Below are 20,638 nucleotides of genomic sequence, written 5' to 3'. Positions count from 1 at the left end.
TTTATTTATTTATTTTAGACAGAGCCTGGGGGCAGGGAGCAGAGGGAGAAGGAGAGAGTCTCCACACAGGGCTAGACCCTGCAACCCTGAGATCACCACCTGAGCTGAGACCAAGAGTCAGATGCCCGATGGACTGCACCACTCAATGCAGAAGGGCTTTCTATTTAGAGAACCAAGGGAAGGCTTCGTGGAGAACTGGAGTTTCTGAGTCGAGATGGTGGCCGAAGAACATTCAAGGCTGAGGGAATAGTGCATGCAAAGGGTACAGGAGAAGGAGCTATCCTGGCGCTGGAGTGGCTGGAGTGTAGAGGGAGAGCGGGGTACTTAAGCCAGTGCCAGGTCCCAGAGCCTTACATGCCATAGCAAGGAACCGACGTGTCGTGCCATTGACAAGGTTAAGTAAGCTCTTCACGTTTTTGAGCCCAAGAGTGGTAAAATGACAGCAGTGTTAGAGGAATCAATTTCTAATGATAGAATTGAGTAAGTGTCATTAAAATGCAAGATTGCAAATTCGGTTTGTGTCTGAGTAGCTTTCCTGGGATTATTTACTACGAAGATGACCAACCTTCCAACCAACCTTTCTTCCCTCCCCTGCTCCCATGTGTCTTGTCTTTTTCTTTCTCTTTCTTTTCCTTCAAGGAATGATAATTGACTCTCTGTAAGAGTAGAAGGAGGCTAAGCTGGGAGCCTAGGTTTTCTAAAACTAATAGAACCCAGATTCTACGTCTGAAGTTTACTTGTTGGGTTATCTTGGAAAAATTACTCAAGCTACCTAAGCTTCCTTTTTGTTCTAGTAAAATGGAGATTACAGGAGCTCAGTGAGTCACTGTGCCTAATGGAGATACCCTTTTGCACATTGTCTAGCGTCCAGTGAGCCTTGAATTAATAGTAGCTATTATGTTTTATGGCGGGAGTTAACATTGGAACATAAAAGTGAATTTTTATAGTTATTATAAAATATTGCCTCACACAGTGGTTAGGAGAATTAGGAAAATTTTAACTGATGACTTTTAAAAAAACAACCTTTTTTCCTCCATTACTAGAAATAGGAAAATAAACATTTGGAAGGCAGCCTCAGTCCTAGTGGCTCTATTTAAATGCAAATAAGGTAACCACCAGGGCTTCCAGGGCAACAAGGTTCTGTGCATCTATGCTCCCAACCCTGAATTAGACACCCTTTTATGAAGTGGGTAAGATCTCTCCAGGCTAACCATGGTTCTGGCTTTCTTTGGGGGTTGTAGGTGTCTGCTGACATACTGTGCTCTATCCCCTGTGGGTGGGCAGGCCAAAGGTAGTCAGGGGAAGGCTGGACCTTTATCAAGGTCCAAGGATGGCTGCCAGGGTGACACTACCTTGATAGGTTTTACCACTCAGACTCTGGACTTATTTGATCCTGGCAGGAAGGGAAACCGGATCGTACATGTGTCAGATTCAGCATCCTTTCAGTGAAGGATGCTCTGACTTTTAGCATAATACACTGGTGTCACCCAAATGTCAGTCTGGTACTTTCTGGTATATATGGGTCTCCTCCAGATGCTTGACTGTACTACACTCATCTGGGGTCCAGACTCCGTCCCTCCCGATGACAAGACAGGTGAGAGGAACACGGTTTAATGAGAATGCTTCCTGTTTTATTTAAAGCCAGGGGAAGTGGCTCATCCAAAGGCTTCATTCACTCAGGTGACCGAGGCTGATAAAATACACCTCGCTCTCCGGTGACCACAAGCCCATCACCCTCCAGACTGTGATCTCTGACTTGCCTGTACACGTGGCTCACGTGTGTTTCTCTGAACCTTGTCTTTCTTGTTCTGTCACCAAGAACACTCCTCATGGTGCTGTTTTCTTCAGCTGTGTTTATACGCTTTTTTAGCTATGTAGGAGAAGGAGAACTTTTTCTCAGCCCTCTTAGAGTTCCTGGCTGGGCCTGAAAATTAAACCAGCAAAGACAGACAAACAGTAGAAAAACATGCAGATCTATTTAATATACGTGTTTCTTGACATGGAAGCCTTCGTATGCAAAGGAAGGCCCAAGGAAACCATCGGACCCGAGTGTTCTGAGGGTGGGTTTGATGAAGAATGGAGAAAAGGCATAGGTCCAAGACGGTGAGGTGAGCGTAGGAAATGGAGAAACAGAAGGCCACTGGTTAGGATTCTTCTCAGGATCCCTTTGTCTTCAGAGGTCAGGATTCTCCTTCCCGTTGGGTATGGGGAGGGCACCTTCTACATGAGGATTTTGTCACCTGTGTCAGGGGAGAGGTCAGGACGACCTCCTTGCTTTTGCTGTTTGCCTAGACTCCTGCAGCTTAAAGTATCCCCTCTGTCATCCTGAACTCGAGGTGCCGTATTTTGGGGTAGCCTTTCCTGAACCCCATCAGCTGCCACAAGGCTGTTCCCAGCCAGGATCTCAGGCCAAGAAAACAGTCCACCTTCCAGTGCTGGGAAGATGTGATTCTTTTTCTTTCTTTTTTTTTTTTTTTAAGATGTGATTCTTGATTCCATCACTGCCACTACCATTACCATTTTTTTTAATTTTTTAATTTTATTTTGTTTTCACTACCATTACCGTTACCAGTTATGATGTTCATTCTGAGTCCAGAAACCCTAAAATATGTGTGCAGCAGGGGCGAGTGGGGGAGATGAAGGTGGAAGAGTATTTTTACAGCTTCTGTGCAGGGGGTTTGCACAAGTTGTTAGCCCACTGAAATTCTGTTGTACCAGTCAGTATAACGGTGCTTCCAGGAGCCCCCCGGGGAGCCCCCTGACCGCTACCCAGCTCACTGCTGAGGCCCTCGCACGTCCCCATGCTCCAGGAGGTTCCCAGCACCCATCGCCAGCGCATGACCTTTCTGTTGGGACAGTGCCCTTCAAGTACTGGTTATTATATTGTGTCTCGCTCTGGTGTTAGTTCCAGTGAGCACACTAATTAATTTCACATTCCAGAAGCAGCTTTCCTCCCTTTGTCTCCCAGTTAGAGAGCATACTGTGGAGCAGAAAAGGGGGCAGGAGCATACATGATTCCAAGACCCCTCTCAAACCCGTCTAGACAGAAAACAAATATCCTCGAGGTGAGAACTACGTCCTCCAGTGTATAAAGGACCCTTTTCCTCCCTGGAGTAGTCTAAATCCTCTTGGCTTTCTTTCCTTTCTGTCCTCGGTGGCTCAAGACCCCCTTTAAACAGAAGAGCATCTTCTCAAAATGTTTGTTTTAAAAGCCCTTTGAGGAAGTAAAACGTCAAGTGAGTTCTACGTACCCCTGACTCGCTCCACTTACTTTTGTTACGGGGTTCATGAGAAACCTTATTTTTCCTTTTTTGAGTACCGTGTTTATTCTACTTGAAACTTCAAAACATGTTTATACTTCAGATGGTGACTCTGAGATACTAAATTGGGTACTTTCCTGGGACACATTTCATAATCTGTCAGAGCAAACGGTTTCCAAGTTCTGCCGCAGTTAATTGCCTTTACAGATCAAATTGTTAAATTTGAGTTATAGTTTAATTATGTGGGATGGGAATGCCTGCGTGTCTACTCTATAAACGGTTTTATTCTGTCATGAAATGGGTAGCTCAGAGAGGAACTGTGCCCTTTGGAGATTTTTGGCATGTTTTGTGCGCCCATCCTGGTATCGCTCACTCTTAGTCATTTCGTTGGATGGATGCGTTCCCATCGCAGATCTGTCATGGTAGAAACAGAGATTGAAAATCCATTTGGGAAATGATGTCCTTGAAGAGCTCAGCTGAACATCAGATAAAAGCCAGGCGTTTTTGGAATTCCAGCTCAGATTTTCCCTCCTGCGTCTGGGATTTGGGGTGAAGATGCGGGGAGTACAGGTGGTCACTGCTGTGTCAACAGCTGTCTTCGAATCATGAGGTCTGGAAGTGTGCAAGAGGCTCAGCGGATGGTGATGTGATCTGACCAGCAAAGACGCAAATGCTTCAAGAATGTTTGAAATTCAGAGAAGGAAAGCAGCACTCCCTGCCAGCTCAGCCAAACCGATGCAGTTTTATTGCACGATGGGAGATGCCGAGTGTTAGTTTGGAAAGTTGGACGCTTGGATATGCAAAACTATACTAACTAAATGGTTGCATTTTTGTCAGATTGTGGCTGCAGGAGGGAGCGGGTTTTGTTCAGTGCGAACCATAGATCCTTTCAAAGACGATCCCATACTTTCAATTTACACTTTTTCAGAAGTGAAACAGTTAAAACACAAATTCAACACTAATGTCTGTACTAAAGGTGACTTCGTATGGCAGTCAGGATGCCTCCCTATTCTGAAGATGTTGTGACTTGCATAAAGAAAGGAAACGGGGGATCCCTGGGTGGCGCAGCGGTTTGGCGCCTGCCTTTGGCTCAGGGCGCGATCCTGGAGTCCCGGGATCGAATCCCACGTCGGGCTCCCAGTGCATGGAGCCTGCTTCTCCCTCTGCCTGTGTCTCTGCCCCTCTCTCTCTCTCTCTCTCTCTCTGTGTGTGTGACTATCGTAAGTAAATAAAAATTTAAAAAAAGAAAGGAAACGGGGGTGTCTGGGTAGTAAGGAACGGATTTTACATGGGGGCCTGGTGCACACCTAAGTTTTTGTATACACGCACATATAAAACTTTAATAAATCATACCATCTTCACCTTCTGTGATGTATTTGACATCTTCCATTCTATTCCATTTAACAAGACTTGCTGCTTGTAATCCACTAAGCAGATTTCATGACACCTTTAATGGATTGCATTGAGCACGGGGCACACAGCAGATGGAGGAATGGCTTGCCTTGGTCCCTTGGACTCTACGAGGACCCAAAGCTGCCAGTAATTCCTGTTCCTCATGGCGATCATCTTGTTCTTTTAAAAAGCTACATCTGGGCTGTCTGCACTGCAGGGGATCTAAATTCTGATTTTCAGACAGCCTATTGGGTTGATACATCTAGGCACGAGTCATGAATTATTTTTCTAAGATAAGCTTAGACTGTCCCAGGGATTTTACACCTTGTCCTTTACATCAGTGTGGAAGCTAATAAGAATCTGCCCCAGTACCTGGCTTGGGCAAGGCTGATTTCCAAGTCGAGATGTCCTCAGGATCTGACCACACAGCGGGTCAGGACTACACACAGGCCTGCGTGGTACTCTGTTCCCACAATGTGTCTCTGACCCAGTGCTGTAAGGCTGACTTATACATCAATCCTTGGGTTTCAAGCACAGTGGATGCCTCAGTCGAGACGGAGTCCTTATAGCACCATCAAGGCAGATGGAAATCTAGTGATTCAGATGGTAAGGACAGAGCCTAAGTTCCCTAGCAGCTGGACTATATCTCACGACCTTAAGGCAAAATTCAAAGTGGAGGAGTTTGATAAATAGTGTCTCAGGAAAGTGAGGAATGTTTCATCAAGGGCATCAAGGAATGTGCCAAGGGATAGCTGTATAGACAAAGATCCCCAGCGATGAAAGTGACTCAGACTCATAATCATGGCCCCTGCCTGGTATTTGTGTCTTAAAATGTCTCGGTGAACTAGGCTGGTGTGTTGCTTGAGGGGCATTGATAGGCAGGCTGTCTATCCAGAAGTCTGAGCTGTAGGTACTGATGAGAAAGCCACATTTTTCTACCTAAACTTGGGTTTCTACCAAGGTGTCTGGTTCTCTGGGGGTCCTGTGAGTCAGCCCCTCCCCCTCGGTGGCGTGACAGTCCTTGGGGTCAGGGTGAGGACCTGTTTAACCACATGCTGTGTTGTGTCTTGACTGAGCAACTGTATCTTGAGTATCTCTGTAGCTTCAGTGCCAAGTGCCAGGTCTCATTCGTAGAAGGCAGAGGTAGAGGACATTGGCTGAAACTGGGTGAATGGCCAAACCCCTAACGAGGTCCACATGTCTCTCATGTGGATCTGAAGTTTAGGCTTTGGTGAAGGAGGATTTTGCAGGTTAGCTTGAGCAGCCTTGGAGCCAATCTGTTGCCCAGCCCAAGAAGTGTTAAAAAGGACAGATTATAAATTAGAGATGCCCTGCATGGAGGCAAGTCATGGCATTAAAGTAGGAAAAAAAAAATCTGTAGTAGAGAAATGTATGTTCCAGATGTCCAGTCAGTTGGGACAGGATGGCGGTGGTGTTAAAGGAAGCTGTTGGAAAAAGTGTTCCAAGACACCTGGGTGACTCAGCGGTTGAGTGTCTGCCTTCGGCTCAGGTTGTGACCCCGGGGTCCTGGGATTGAGACCAGCATCAGGTTCCCCACAGGGACCCTGCTTCTCCCTCTGCCTGTGTCTCTGTGTCTCTCTCTGTGTCTCTCATGAATAAATAAATAAAATCTTTGAATGAATGAATGAATGAATGAATGAATGAATGAATGAAAAGAAAAAATGTTCCAGGCTTTGATTTGTTCGTTTGGAGTTTGGTTGATTTGTGAATGGTGGTGTGAGGAAAAGATAATTTTTCTTCAGAGGTTAGAAAGGAGAGTAAGTAAAACTTGCAGCCCTCACGAGGTCAAATATCGTCTAGGGAAGCACTTCATAAAAGAACATGCCCTCTTGATAATCATCGAGCTCTGAGAGCAAAATGCCAATTGATGAAGACGTACTTGGAGGAGAAATCCTGTCCGCTGTTCGTAGGGCACTAGTTCTGTGATGAAATCCATATGGGGACGATGGACTGGGGAAGAGAGGGAGAAAATCCTGGTTTACAGATGCCGTCATTTCCTCCACGAGAGTCCCCCGAAGACTTGAGACTGCACCCCACCGGCAGTCGAGGATAGCCTGTGGGCAGCTGCGCGTCCCTGTGATGACCAGCTGTGGGCCATCTCAGCCCGGACATCTCTGATGGGCAGAGTTTTACCAAATAGGGAAGTCTTGGACCAGGAAAGACCTTGGTGCTTGACTACCTCACCGGCATGGTTTTCTTTGACTGATTGGGCTGTTTGGTGATCTTGCTCTCCAGTAAGAGCTCTGGTCTTTGAAATAAGTCCGACGTATCAGGAAGAGGGAAGAAGTTCCTTTGAGGATGTCCCTGATTTAGGATCCAGAAAGGCAGATGCCAGGATTTTTGAGTCCGTTTTTCTTCTACCCGATGTCCTACTGTTCCTCTAAGATCAAAAAGAAAAAAAACAAAACAAAAACTGAAAAAAAATGAGGCAGGAATCATGACTCAAGACTCCTACTGCTCTTAACTCACTAATTTTCAAGAGTCCTTCCCTATTCGAAGCATTTGTCAGATGTGCAGACGCGTGAATGTGGTCCATGCTTTAGCCGTCGTGCTAATCAGAACCAAGTACCATACTGGTCCCTGTACCTTCATCGTGAGGACGGCGCCAATTAAAAGCTGTTCCGTGCTCTGATGAGCAGTGAAGGGCAACTCCGATCCGAAGCTCAAGTATAAGGGGAGATAATTGATGTATTTTCTGGCTGAAATAAATAAGGCGAGAATTTACTTCGAACCGTACCTCGTGTGTTAGTCCATGTTAACAGAGATCCAAATCATGCGTCGCAGGGGGGCCTGAACAGGAAACCAGCAGCTAAACTACAGCATATTTGGGATGAGTAATGGGGTCTGATCTGAAAAGCAGAGAGGGGTCATGTGGATGGGTCTCCTGCCAAGAGTCAGCAAGCAGGTGGAGGATTTCAAGACGTCTCAGTGGACATCGACATACCAGTGCTGGGTTCTGAGATTCTAGAGACGCACGTGTTAACAGTCGAAGCTACAGCCCCTTCTCTCCAGCAGCAAAGAGAAGACTGGCTTTTCCTCACTCACAAGGGACTGCCTCGGGGGCGCTAGATTGCTGACGTTTAGACATGCTAGGGGGGTTCTTCCTCTATCCATCCCTCTACTCCAGGATTTAGGACTTGGCTTTTCCACTCAAAATGAAGACGTCTGGACCAAATCTGTCCTTTAGGTGCAGAAGTGGATGCCTCCTTTGTGCTAGGCATTGTTCTAAGTGAAACGGTAGTTATAACATAAAAATCTCTGAGAGATGCTGGGTGGCTCAGTGGTTGAGCATCTGCCTTCAGCTCAGGGCATGATCCCGTGGTCCTGCGAATCGAGTCCTGCATCAGGTCCCTCTAGGGAGCCTGCTTCTCCCTCTGCCTGTGTCTCTGCCTCTGTCTCTCTGTGTCTCTCAGGAATAAATAAAATCTTTAAAATATCTTTAAAATATATGTATTTTTTATTTTTTAAAATATATATTATACATATATATTATATATGTATTATACATGATTTATGTATTATAATATATATTATATATATGATATAATATATATTATATAATCTCCTAAATCTTCTGAATGGTATATTTAAAATATCTTTATATATATTTTTTATGTTTTAAAAAATATGTATTATGCATATATATTATTACATATTATACATGATTTATGTATTATATATAATATGTTATATTAATAATATATTAACATATATAATATACAATATATTATATATAATTATATAATAATATATTATTATATATATTATATAATCTCCTAAATCTCCTGAATGGTACATAACAGGGAGGAGACCAGAGAGCAAAGAAAATAGATAATTTCTGATCCTGGAGGCGTGAAGGGCTTTTCTCCCAAGGGCTCAGCTGTGCCGCGGCTGGTAGCTGTGATGGTCCTCGGGCAGTCAGTCAAGTGTCTGGTGGCATTTTGGCAGCAGCTGAGGAGAAGCACACAGGACAGACAGGGATACAGGGCAGAGAGTGAGTGGAGCTGAAGGCACCGCATCAGAGTGGTGTGGACCCAACGATGAGAACAAGGCCATGACAAGGACGTTGAGGAGAATGTTCGAGACAGTCCCTCTTGAATGCAGAGCCCTGAGGATGGGTCCTGTCTGGTGAGTCCAAGGCACAAAGGAAAAAAGAAGCCAACCTTTTGGACGCAGAACAAGTGTGGGCAAGGTCGGGGAGGCCTGAGGATGGGGCGGCGGTTGGGAGCCGGATGTAGAGAACTTTATAGACCGTAGTGCGTCGTTTATGATTTCAGCTGCAGCAAGAAGCCCCTAGAAGTCTTGAAGCAGCAGAGTGATTTCAAGGTGGTACACGACTTGCAAGGTCACGTTGGTTGCAGAGAGAACAGATGCAATGGGGCAAGGGCTGAAGCAGGGAGGCCAGCTGGGGGAGTTAGAGAAATCCAAGAGGTGGCTCAGGCTTGGGCCAGGGTGTCAACAGCCCACACCGGGAGAGCCAGCTGGCTTGGCACGCGTGTCGGAGTTCGAGGCCTTTCTCACGGTGCACGCAGCGGTGCTCGGAACCCGGAGGTCAAGGAGGGCCACTGCCTTCCTGTAAGGACAGTTCTCAAGTCCTGGTTCTGTCTCCAGCTGTGCCTTAGATGCTGAGGATGGTACAGTGGACAGAACCAGATGCGACGCTTGCTTTAAATCAGATTTAAAATCTGGGGGAAAACATCACTAACAACAGTCCTACAGGGCGCTGGGAGGAGGCTCAGTCGGCGAAGCATCTGCCTTCAGCTCAGGTCATGGTGTCGGGGTCCTGGGATCCGGATCAAGCCCATATCAGGCTCCTTGACCAACAAGGAGTCTGCTGCTCCCTCTCCCTCTGCTCCTCCCTTGCTTGCTCTCGCTCTCTCTCAAATGAATACATGAAAACTCTTTAAAAAAAAACCCCAAACAACAACAACCAAAAGCCCTACAAATACTCTCAAGCTCAGCAAAGAGCAATGAAATAAGCTATGTGACTTTGTCAAATCAGAGAATGGAGAGAGCTGGCTTAGGCCAGGGGGTGTTTGGGGTGAGGCAGTGCCAGCCCCGGGAAGGCTGCGATGGGAAAGACAAGGAGGCTGTGGGGAGGCGAGAAGCAGTGGGGTACATCAGCGGGGTTTGGGCCTGGCGGGGGAAGGGAGCGTGGCACAACCGAGAAAGGGACCCACGGGGTGGGTCCTGCGGTGCGGCTGGAGGACAGAGTGAGCACGAGTGAGCAGAGGTGGGCAAGGGTGACACGGAGCAGACGGTCTATGGCCTCGCAGGCGGTGTGAAGCAGTTTGGCTTTCCTCTTAACGACTGTGGAAACTTTTAAAGGAATCTGCCTAATTGCTAAGGTTTCCACTCCTCCTAAATGCTGTATTTTTCTGATTTAATGTGAAAGAAGAAAATGGCAGAGCTGCAAAGTGACCTGCAAAAAACCATGAAACTGCTGGCATTTGATGAACAGAATTAGAGGGACTCTCGGAGGGTCAGCCTGCGTGATCGTCTTCCGCTCAGGTGCAGTTAGTTGAACGTTTCAGGATGGCACAGTCACGAGTCTTGGGGCTACAGCACCGTGGGCATTAGCTTTTGCCAACCGGCACCACCTCTGGCCACCATCCCCTAGGCTCTTCTCTGCCTGAGTTCTATGGGCTTATGCGGCCAATTGGTACCATCTTTGGCCAAGTGGCGCCACCTTCGCCCACCATCCCCTAGGCTCTTCCCTGGACCCGAGTTCTGTGAGCTTACACGGCCTGGAAATACGTGTGCTCAATGCCTGTGTGGGTCAACTAAAATAACAAGTAGAGGGTCCTTAGATAATTTCCACGAATTAAATAGACAGTGGATGTTCCTGTCAGGGTGTCCTGGACTCCCCCCCCCTTCTCCTATGAGACCTTGAAGGGGGGGCCAGGCTGCCGGCAGGCTCCCAGCAGTCACAGGTGGAGTCCGGGTGCTGGGATGCAGCCCCCTGCATTGCCAGGTAGCAGCCAGCGCGGGGTGTAGCCACATAAGAGAAGAACCACTTGATTGTGCTCGTTATGTTCTGTGGGTTAAGAATTCCGACCCGATAGGCATGACCGCTCTCTGCTCCATGACATTTGGGGACTCTGAATGGGGATAGTCAGATGCTGAGACTCGACCCTGCTGGGAGTCTCCCCCACTCCTGTGTCTCTGTGCTGACTGCAGTGACTGAGGGGACTCAGGCTGGGTGGGGGCGGCACCACCAACCAGATCTCCTGCTCGTCACCCCGAGGTGTGGCTCAGGCTCCTCCCAGCATGGTGCTGGATTCCAGGATGGAGACTCCTGACCAGTGGAGGCTGGAAGGCCTTTTCTGAGATAACCTCTCAAGTCACATAGCATCGCTTCCACACAGGCTGTTGGTACAGAGGAGCCGCTAAGGCCAGTGTGGTTTCAAGGGGAGGACAGTCGGACTCTGGCTCTTACTGGCAGGATGGCCAAGTCTCCATGCAGGAGAGCTCAGGGAATGGAAACTATCTGGTGGCTGTCTTTGGGAAATAGAACCTGTCAGAGAATTACAGCATCTCAAGGCCAGAAGATGCCCTAAATTCACCCTCGGGCATCCTTGGACACCACCTCCATCTCTTCTCTGATGGCTTGGCCCCTGCTTCACCCTACCTAGGCTGATGTATACTCCAGACATGGTGCCCCCTGCCCACTGGGTGGCCCATTCCACCTTGGAGCTACTTGGACCCACACATACTGCCTCCTTGTCTTGAGGTGCCAGCTGACACCAGGGACCTCCTTCCTACATACTCTGGATGATCGCCCAGGGTTGCTGCCTCCCTCTGCTTTACCACAGCTCAGTGGGGATGTGAAGACTGCTAGCATGACTTCCCTCTGACAGTCTGGCCCCCCACCCCCATCTGAGTCTTGACCCTTCAGAGGTTGCTCAGGTCAATCCATGAAGTAGATACCCTCTCGGGTGCCTCTGTGGTTCCTACCCATTGTTCCACTGCTAGAGGTTTGGTTTCATTTGAGTGGTTTTCTTGTTGGGCACCATTGGGGATGACCTCAAGCCATGAAAATCACTTGGAGTAAATTGAATTACTCCAATTCACCTCGTCAGACATTCGTTTAAGAATGGACACGTGACTCAGAGGGGACCCGTGGGGACAATTGCCAGGGCTTCTGGTGCTCCTGCCCCAGAAACAGTTGTAAGGAGAAAGGCTGCCCTTCTCTGCCTCTGACCCAGTGGTGATGCCTGGAACCGGGGACCCACCTAGTGAGGGCAAACCAGCGGAAGAAGGGAGAGAGCCCTTGCCATGTGGGGCATTTACCACATAAGCCATTTACTTGATGAGTATTTAGAGAACACCCAGATGCTCTGCTAGGTGCAAGGGAGACAACAGGGAGTGTAAAAATTCCTTCCTGGAGCTGACCCTTTAGTGGAGGAGAGTTGAAAGGTGAGTGAATGATTGGTTAAACAGGAGGCTGATGCATTCCACTTGTCCCTGGGCCTGCTTTTCACTTTTCCTGGGTCCTCCTCTCTCCCTAGAGGCTGATCTAAATGGGAGGCCCCCTGTCCCATCTCAGCTGACCTCAGCTAATGAGGAGCCTTGGTGGGATACGAGAAGGGAGAGAGGATAGAGGTCAGACTCCCTGTGAACTAGACTGGGGTTGCCAATGGGTCCTTCCTTATCAGAAGCCATGGCTCCAGCTCTTGGCAGGGACTGGTAATCCTGCTCTCTGGTTCCTTTACCTTCTGAGATCACTTCTGAGCCATCTGGGGTAGAAGGACATCTCAGGCAGAGGGCAGAACTTATACAGAGGCCCCGAAAGTTCAAGGAACTTTGTTCAGGGAACATCAAGAAAAGTGGTATGAAGAGAAGAGACATAGCACAGGGAAGAAGGTGGATGGCAAGGTCAAGGTCCATGAAAAGAGCAGAAGCTCTTAGTACCTTGTACCCTCTGTGGGGCTTTAGTGCGCATGGGCACAGAGGGTCTCCTGAAAGGGTAGGAGCACGGGAGGGACAGGTGCTGTGTGTTAATAGAATTGCCTGGCTGCTAGATGGGAAGGGGGACCGAAGGGGTCAGGTAGGAGCAGATAGCCCAGTCAGCAGGTGGCTTCATGGACTGAGCAGGAGAACATGGCAGCCATAGCAGCAGATGGGGGAGTCCTTGAGTTTTGGGTATATTCTGAGGGTGCAGCCAGTGGGTGTATGATACCCACTGTGGGCCTGGGAGACAGAAAAGTTCAATATGACTCCAAGATGGTTGGCCAAGTATCAGGAAACATGCAGTTGGCATCACTGAAGCAGGGAAGGCACAGGAGAAGGAGGTCCGGAGTCCAGCTTCATGTATGTGAAGTTTGAAGCCCGTGGGAGACTGTTTCCGTAGCCCTGATGCACCGCATCCCCTGGGGTTCACACCTTTGTGTAGTCCTCTCCTCTTGCATCTGGACTGGCCCTGGGACCTGCTTGAACTTAGTGGATGCAGTATAAGTCTGGACCTTAGGGAAAGCCTGGCACCTTCTGCTTTTGCACCCTTGGAATCCACCTAACATATAAGAGGATGGCTCAGCCCAGACCACCGTGCTGTGGAGGAGACTGGGCAGCCCTGTAGAGGGGCCCATGTGGAGGAGAACAGAAGCTGACAGTTGCAGGTGTGCCCCCCAGGTAGTGACCAACACCAAATAGTCACTGCAGGAGTGAGGCAACTGACCTTTCACTGATCCAGCCTGGCACCCAGAGAAGTCAAAGAATCATCTAGAACGCAGTATCAAGAGAAATAATAAATTGCTATTTCAGGTCCAGAAAACTACAAAAGATTTAGTGCAAACCTTCTCAACGAGTGGTTTTGCCCCCAACAATTACCCAACAAAACAAAGGGTAATTAACAAGGTCTGGTCATATTTTTGGTTGACATTAGTGGAATTGGAAGTGCTACTGGCATTTAGTGGATAGAGGCCACAGGGGCTGCTCAACATCCTACAGCTGACCTGGTGTCCAGGACAACTCCCAGCAACAGAGAATTATCTGCCTCAAAATGTCAATGATGGTGTGCCTGCGAAAATCTTACCTTCATACATTTTAATATAGAACAAATAATTTCAGCTTTCTGAAAAGAAATGGCAATCATATGGGGAGGAATATACTTTTAAGGAGGAGATAAGAAGAATGAGCTCAGAGGAGCTTAGGATTCTTTTAAGTTTGGTGCTTTTTTATTTGCATTTTTCTACTTTTTCCAAAATAATAGTATTGCTGCTACCATTATGTGGGCATAATCTGCTAATTCTTTTCGGAGAGGCTTTCTCCTGCTCAACATCCAGTTAACTTGCTCCTCATACTTCCGTTGGAGCTTAAGAATCTCCTCCATGAGGAAGCCCTGGGGAAAGAGTGAGACAATAGACAGTACATAAGCCCTACCAACATAAAATATAGCATTTGCACACTGGATTGTTTGGGGGGATTTTGAGAGGTTTTGGATTAGGAAACAAGTGAGAAATAGGACAGAGACTAAAGGAAATAGAACTAATATGCTGTTGTTACTAATGATACAAATCTAGGCTAGGTGATGTGGCTTAGGTGTCAGAGCCAAATAGGCTTCCCATACTGGGCCCTGTATTTGGGTGGATGTACTTGTCCTGTGACAGAAGCCCAGCAGAGACATTCTGCTTGTCCTGGGGAAGCCGCAGAGAATGTCCACCTCTGTGGGGAGCTCACCTCCACTTGGCAGACTAGGGGCTGAGGCAAGCACACCTAGCTGATGACTTCCAAGTGAACCAGTCAAGTAAGCCATACCACCTGCCCTGGTGCAGCACGGGGAAGGGGAGGGAAGAGTCCTGAATTCTAATAGAGCTCCATTCATAGAGAGTGGGAGAGATGCCTCGGCCTGCCCCCCTCCCCTATGACTACAGATTGTAACTCCTCCTCCGTCTGCTTTAGCTACTACCGGTGCTAATACAGTAGCTATTAGCCATGTGTGAGTATTTGAGTTAATTCAAATTATTATTATCATTTTTTTCTTTCAATAAGTTAATTCAAATTAAATGCACTTAAACGTTCAGTTTTTTAGTCACTGGCCACATTTTACTGGTCAGTAGCCACACGTGGCTAGAGGCTGTTGTATTGGACAGCACATCTGAATATGAATATGCATATGCATATTGAACAGTTGAATATGTTGAATATGGATATTGGACAGTTGAATGTTGCCGCCCCTGGAGAAAGATCCAGTGGATGGTGCTACTCTGAGATTTTTGTATCTCATCTTCGTATCATCAATGCCTATAACCAGGCCTGACTCAGAAGGCACAGGGAAATGTTTGTGGAATTGATACCTGAAAGAAGACTCTTGTGAGTTTTTGTTTTTCACATCTGCATATCGCAAAGATCCTTCCTCTCCCAAGCAGCAAGATGTGATAAGGGGCCATGGATAGCTTGTTAAATGAAATAAATCAGTTGAAGAATATGCATTCTGTAATCTTATTTTTTAAAACTTGTTCCGAGTTAAAAAAAAAAAAAAAGTAAGATTAGGTAGTAGGTTAATTTTCTGGATATACAAAGAAAATTCTGATTGTTCTCAATGTCAAATACTAACAAAAGGCATTTTAAATAAGTGAATAGACGCCATTATTAAGGAACGTGGTATTGAAGTATAAGGATAAATCACAGCTGTTGGCCTGATGGCTACTGCATGCAGACCATGAAGTCTTGTTTCCTAAGGAGTGTGTAAAGGATTGTTTTCTTTCTCAAAAATGGCTCCCTTGCTAAGCTGCAGAGAAGAATGTGGCCAGATGGTGCAGTCTCATTTTTCTGTTCTATCTCTTGAGCTAGCCATATACTTTGTCCGACCTCGCCTCATAGAAATTACTTTTGTTCACTGCAGAAATAATCTTCACCCTGGGAACAGACCTACTGACTGTGTCCAAATCCAAGAACTGGCACACTGACTGCGATAATCCTCTTGTAGCCTTACCTTGTTTGCTCCTTGCTCCTTATTTGCTAATTGATGAGCTCGCAGATGCTAGACCAGAATTCAGTCCATAAAATGAAGACATTCCATCTGACCGGGCCAAATCTAAATTGCTGAAGCAGGACATTAGAGCGCAAAGCTGTGCCTTAAAAACTAACTAGGGCCAGCTAACTCACACTAAAAATCAACCTGTTTTCAAAATGAAGATCTTTAGATACCAAATTTCTCAAAAAAAAAAAAAAAAAAAAAAGCCTATCATTACAAGAATACTAAAACCAAATGAGAATGACAAAATAATACAAAAAAGACCAGTTTAATTAACAGCAGCTCTGCAGTTTGGGTTCCAAGGGGAGAAAATATTTTTATAGAAGTATTAAAATGAATGAATTTAGAGATCTGAATATAATCACCCAGAAAAATGGCATTAACAAATAGTTTTAAACATGAGCATGATCAAAATAATTTCTTCATAATTATTTCATTCATTGACTATTACTCATTCTTGAATCATGATGAGTTCTGGGCTTGGGTAAAACTCCATCAGGATGAATGCATCCTTGCAGAGTTGATATTTGAAGAGATGGAACAGTTTGTTATATTACTCCCTTCTTAATTTTTTTTTTCTGTTGCTTCTATTTTTCAGACCCACTATGAGAATGGGGAATATATCATCAGGCAAGGTGCAAGAGGCGACACCTTCTTTATCATCAGCAAAGGAACGGTAAGCCCTGGGAGCCCCAGAGGGTGATGCAGAGTGGGGTGGGGGCCCCAGGGTGCATTAGCCACCCCTGGAGACGCACGTGCACAAGGTCTTGAGGGAGAAACATTTGAGAATGGATCTCCCAAAAATGATGCCAGAGGAAGAAAAAGTGTAACCCTGAAGACCCAAAAGTAGCCTGTGTTCCATAATTTAATAACCATGATGCTAGATGCCACTGATACGACTGCATAAATGGGAAGATTTCCAATATTTAAATTATATAAATCAACAAGAGAAAGACTAAGATTGCTTTAAAAATTCTCAACAGAAAACACAAACAGACAAAAAACAAAAAAACTCAATTCCAACTAGTGATGAGTAACATTGCTATCTTGAAACACCAGGGCTTTGAAATCCAATGGCCCAAGTGTGAATCCCACTAGGAAACTTAGCAGGTTCAGCATTCTTGGGCAAGATACTCAGCACTCTGAGGACTGCAAGGGTATAAATACACTCATGCTCTATTGTATCTTCATAAAGAAATGTTGAATGGATACTAAGAAATTATAAGAAGTGGTAGTGGTAGGTTATACGGGAAGGGATAGATGGGGGTGGACAAAGGATAGGAATGAAAAAAATCATAATTTATTCCTTTATATTATTTTAACTCTTCATTTTAAATTACATTTAAATTATATTTAATTATATTTATTTATTTTAATTATATTTTAATTCTTAAATATTTTAATATGTATAATTATGATTATTTAATTATATATTTTATTTTAATATTGATAAGTTATATATATATATTTTAAGGATTTTATTTATTCATGAGAGACACAGAGAGAGAGGCAGAGAAACAGGCAGAGGGAGAAGCAGGCTTCCTGCAAGGAGCCGGATGTGGGACTCGATCCCAGATACCGGGATCATGCCCTGAGCCCGGAAGGCAGACGCTCAACCACTAAGCCACCCAGGCGTCCCTATTTTTTTATATTTTAATTATATTTAATTATATTTAAATTTTCAAATATATTTTAATTGTATTTAAAAACAAAGTAATAAAATAAGTGAACTGGAAAATGGGAACTTACATAGATGAATGCTCTGATAGTCTAAAAAAAATACCTTATATTTCTTTCAACAGTGAAGCCCTAATCATTTTTGCATTTAAGTGTCCTTGTCTTGTAGCCAATGATTGGAACTTTGATTCCAATCAAAGTTGGAACACTTACTTTGCTTCATCATAAGAGATCCTTAAGAGGAATTTGTATGTATGAAGCATGGTAGGTGACAGGAAAGAGAATGCTGGTGAAAAAGGATTTATATACAACTTGTCATTTTTATAATCGTTACTTTAAAATGTAAGTTTAGGGGCACCTGGCTAGCTCCATCTGTAGAGCATGTGACTCTTATTCTCAGAGTCATAAATGCAAGCTTCATGTTAGGCGTAGAGCTTACTTAGAAAGTAAATAAAAATGTTAAACAGTTTTTTTAAAAACGTAGGTAAGTCTGTTCTAATTTAGCAAATACAACTGACTCTGGGACTTATGGCTCATACTAAATAAGGAAAGAGAGACGTACAGAGCCACAGTGGTCAGGAGATGTGAAAGATTATAAATCTTGTTGGATCACATTTTCGGTAATCCTCTCTGGACTGATTCTGAATCGAGAATGTGTCAGTGTTTACACTGATGATCAGTCACACTGAAGTGAAGACAGCATCATTTGTGCTCGTATCATACCTGTTCTCTGGACTGATACTGGAAAGCCTGGGATAAAGAAAAATGTCAGGCACCAGCATCTTAAAGATATCAAGAAATGACATGTCTGACCACAGTTACACTTAAAACTGTATTTTGAATTTTCCAATGTTAGAGGCTAAGGATTCTTAACATTCTGTGGTTTATGTTTAAATCGTTGGAGCTTTACCATTTGCTGTTTTATTTTTTTTAACATTTACTAAAGAATCAGGGGAAATGGAAAATCCTCATGGATATAAATGATTCAATAGGTCACGGGGGACATTTTTTGTCCCGACAATCTGGATTTATTTTTTTCTTATGACACTGCTAATCCTTTGCTTTCATGGAATGATACCTTTATTCGTTGAAGATGAATTTCTGACACACTTCTGTGATTACCCTATTACTGCACATTTCAAGCACTACCTAAAAGAAGCTGCTGTTTATAACCATATTCAGTTGCAAATAGGGGCATTAGGGGTGCTGCTTTATGAGTTTTGTAATAGGTATAAATAGAACTAGTGAGGAAATGCACCACGGGAACCCATTCCTCTGGCACTGTTTCAGAGCACCATGGGGGTTCTGGGAGAGAAGTAGTAAAAATATGTCAGACTCTTGACACATCCAAAATGGAAATACCTATGGCTGGTTAAAAAAAAAAAAAAAAAAAAAAAATCCAAGACTAGTTTTTCATGTCATGTAACTTAGCAGCTATGATTTTTAATTATATTCATTATATGCTAATTAATGATATATTAGTATCTTCTATTCTGTTACACACGTATTGGAATCAGTATTTTAAATCCTAAGAAGCAAGAGATGAATATACTTAAGTCCCGGTGGGAGGAGAGAAAAGTGGAAGTGTCTTTAAGTAAGCAGGCAAATAAGTTGTGAAACTGAAATTTTCTGAATCTGTGTGCTTTGCTTTAGGAATGCAGATATAAATTTGTTTTCAACAAACAAAGGGTTGTGGAAGGAGAGGTGGGCAGGGGGATGGGGTGACGGGGTGACTGGGTGACGGGCACTGAGAAGGGCACTTATTGGGATGAGCACTGGATGTTATACTCTATGTTGGCAAATTGAATTTAAATAAAAAAAATAAATGGTTTTCGTATGCATTTAAGCAATGATAAAGGATAACCCTGGCAAAGATGATTTCCTTGCTTCCCCTGAACTGGCTTTTCCTTAGAGCACGTTGTAAGACACACAAGAGGCTAAAGTCACAAATGGATTTCCCAAGTTCAAGACACTTATTTAAGCGTAAAACTGTTTTTGTTCTCCTGCGAAGCACAGCCACACAAACAGAGAAACTCTGAAATACTTATTTTTCCCCCAATAAACCTACACAAACTGATTTTTCTAAAACTTGAGCAGAATGCTTTCAGTGATGTTTAAAGGACCCAGACTTGCCTCCTATGGAAACTGAGTTAGTTTCCAGTTGCTAGGAAACTTGACATTCCCTTCCCCTAATAATGAACATCAAGGAATTCACAACAGAGCAATGAAAAATGTCTTTGATAAAACTGTATTCATATGTCCCGGTAGCTGTGTTACATCAAAAAATGTACTCTCTGCATAAATAAATTAAAAAAAAATGTACTCTCTCCATAAATAAATTGAACCAAACAAAATTGAGGAGGATTGGCCGGCAAAATTTCAGAGTTCCAATAATAATTCAAATATATTTTGATTTTCTGATTCTGTTGAACATACCTGGTACGCTGTTAGAAAAAAAATGTAACTTAGAAGTTTTTGTCTATTATATACTATTTAAAACCACATAGTTTTGCTTAGAATTAGCAAGTATAAGTAAGCATGTTGGTGAAGAAATGGGCTTAATGCATTATTTGGTATGTGTCGGGCATGAGAGTTAGGGAAATTTTATTTGTATATGGTACATAAGATTGAAACATGAAAAGCCCTTCCTTTTAGCTCACGAACAAGATCAAGGAGCACATTATCACCATTTCTGTTCATTGTGGAACTAGACATCCCAACCATTGTCCTAAGTCAAGAAAAATATGAAAAAAAAAAAGGATAGAAGAATAATTATACATGTAAACCTGGAAGGAACACGTTTACATCTCTAGAAGAAGTAATAGGATATATAATATGTAAAATCCATAAATCCATATCAGATATATTCATATAACAGGGTAATATGCAAAGAGAGGAAATGAACTACAGATACGTATAGTAACATGGAAGAGTTGGATCAATCTCAGATATGATCCTGATCAAAAGAAGCAAGTTGCAGAACATGTGTGGCGTGTTGCTCTTTTTATGATGGTCGAAACCAGGCAAATGTGTGGTATATGTGCACAGAACGAGATGCGAGTGCATGCAGGCACCTGCATTAATTGCAAACACTAGAACGGGGATCATGAACATCCGGTTCACCACAGACATGTCGGGAGAGTGAGTTAGGACGGCCCATGTGGAGAGGTACGCTAATTTACCCCCGTGTTACACAGAGGGTTCAGTTGTCAAATCAGACTCCTAGGAATCCTAAATCTGGCCAAACTGATGTACACTCATGACTCAGAGAATGTAGGTAAACTTCAAGTTCAGGAGGAAAAAAAAAAAAAAA

General features: G+C 44.4%; 1 protein-coding gene across 4 annotated transcripts in view; it reads left to right on the top strand.

Moving 5' to 3' along the window:
* The window catches only part of PRKG1 (protein kinase cGMP-dependent 1), a 1,199,428-nt gene that overhangs the window by 964,040 nt on the left and 214,750 nt on the right, over positions 1–20,638 (top strand). For all 4 annotated transcript variants that reach the window (XM_038576027.1, XM_038576026.1, XM_038576028.1 and 1 more), the window contains one exon: positions 16,247–16,324. In XM_038576027.1, the coding sequence (XP_038431955.1) occupies positions 16,247–16,324 (78 nt within the window). The remainder of the gene's footprint in view (positions 1–16,246; positions 16,325–20,638) is intronic.

This window comes from Canis lupus, chromosome 26 (assembly GCF_011100685.1).
Source record: "Canis lupus familiaris isolate Mischka breed German Shepherd chromosome 26, alternate assembly UU_Cfam_GSD_1.0, whole genome shotgun sequence".
Lineage (NCBI taxonomy): Eukaryota > Metazoa > Chordata > Mammalia > Carnivora > Canidae > Canis > Canis lupus.
This window is presented reverse-complemented; position numbering and strand designations above follow the sequence as displayed.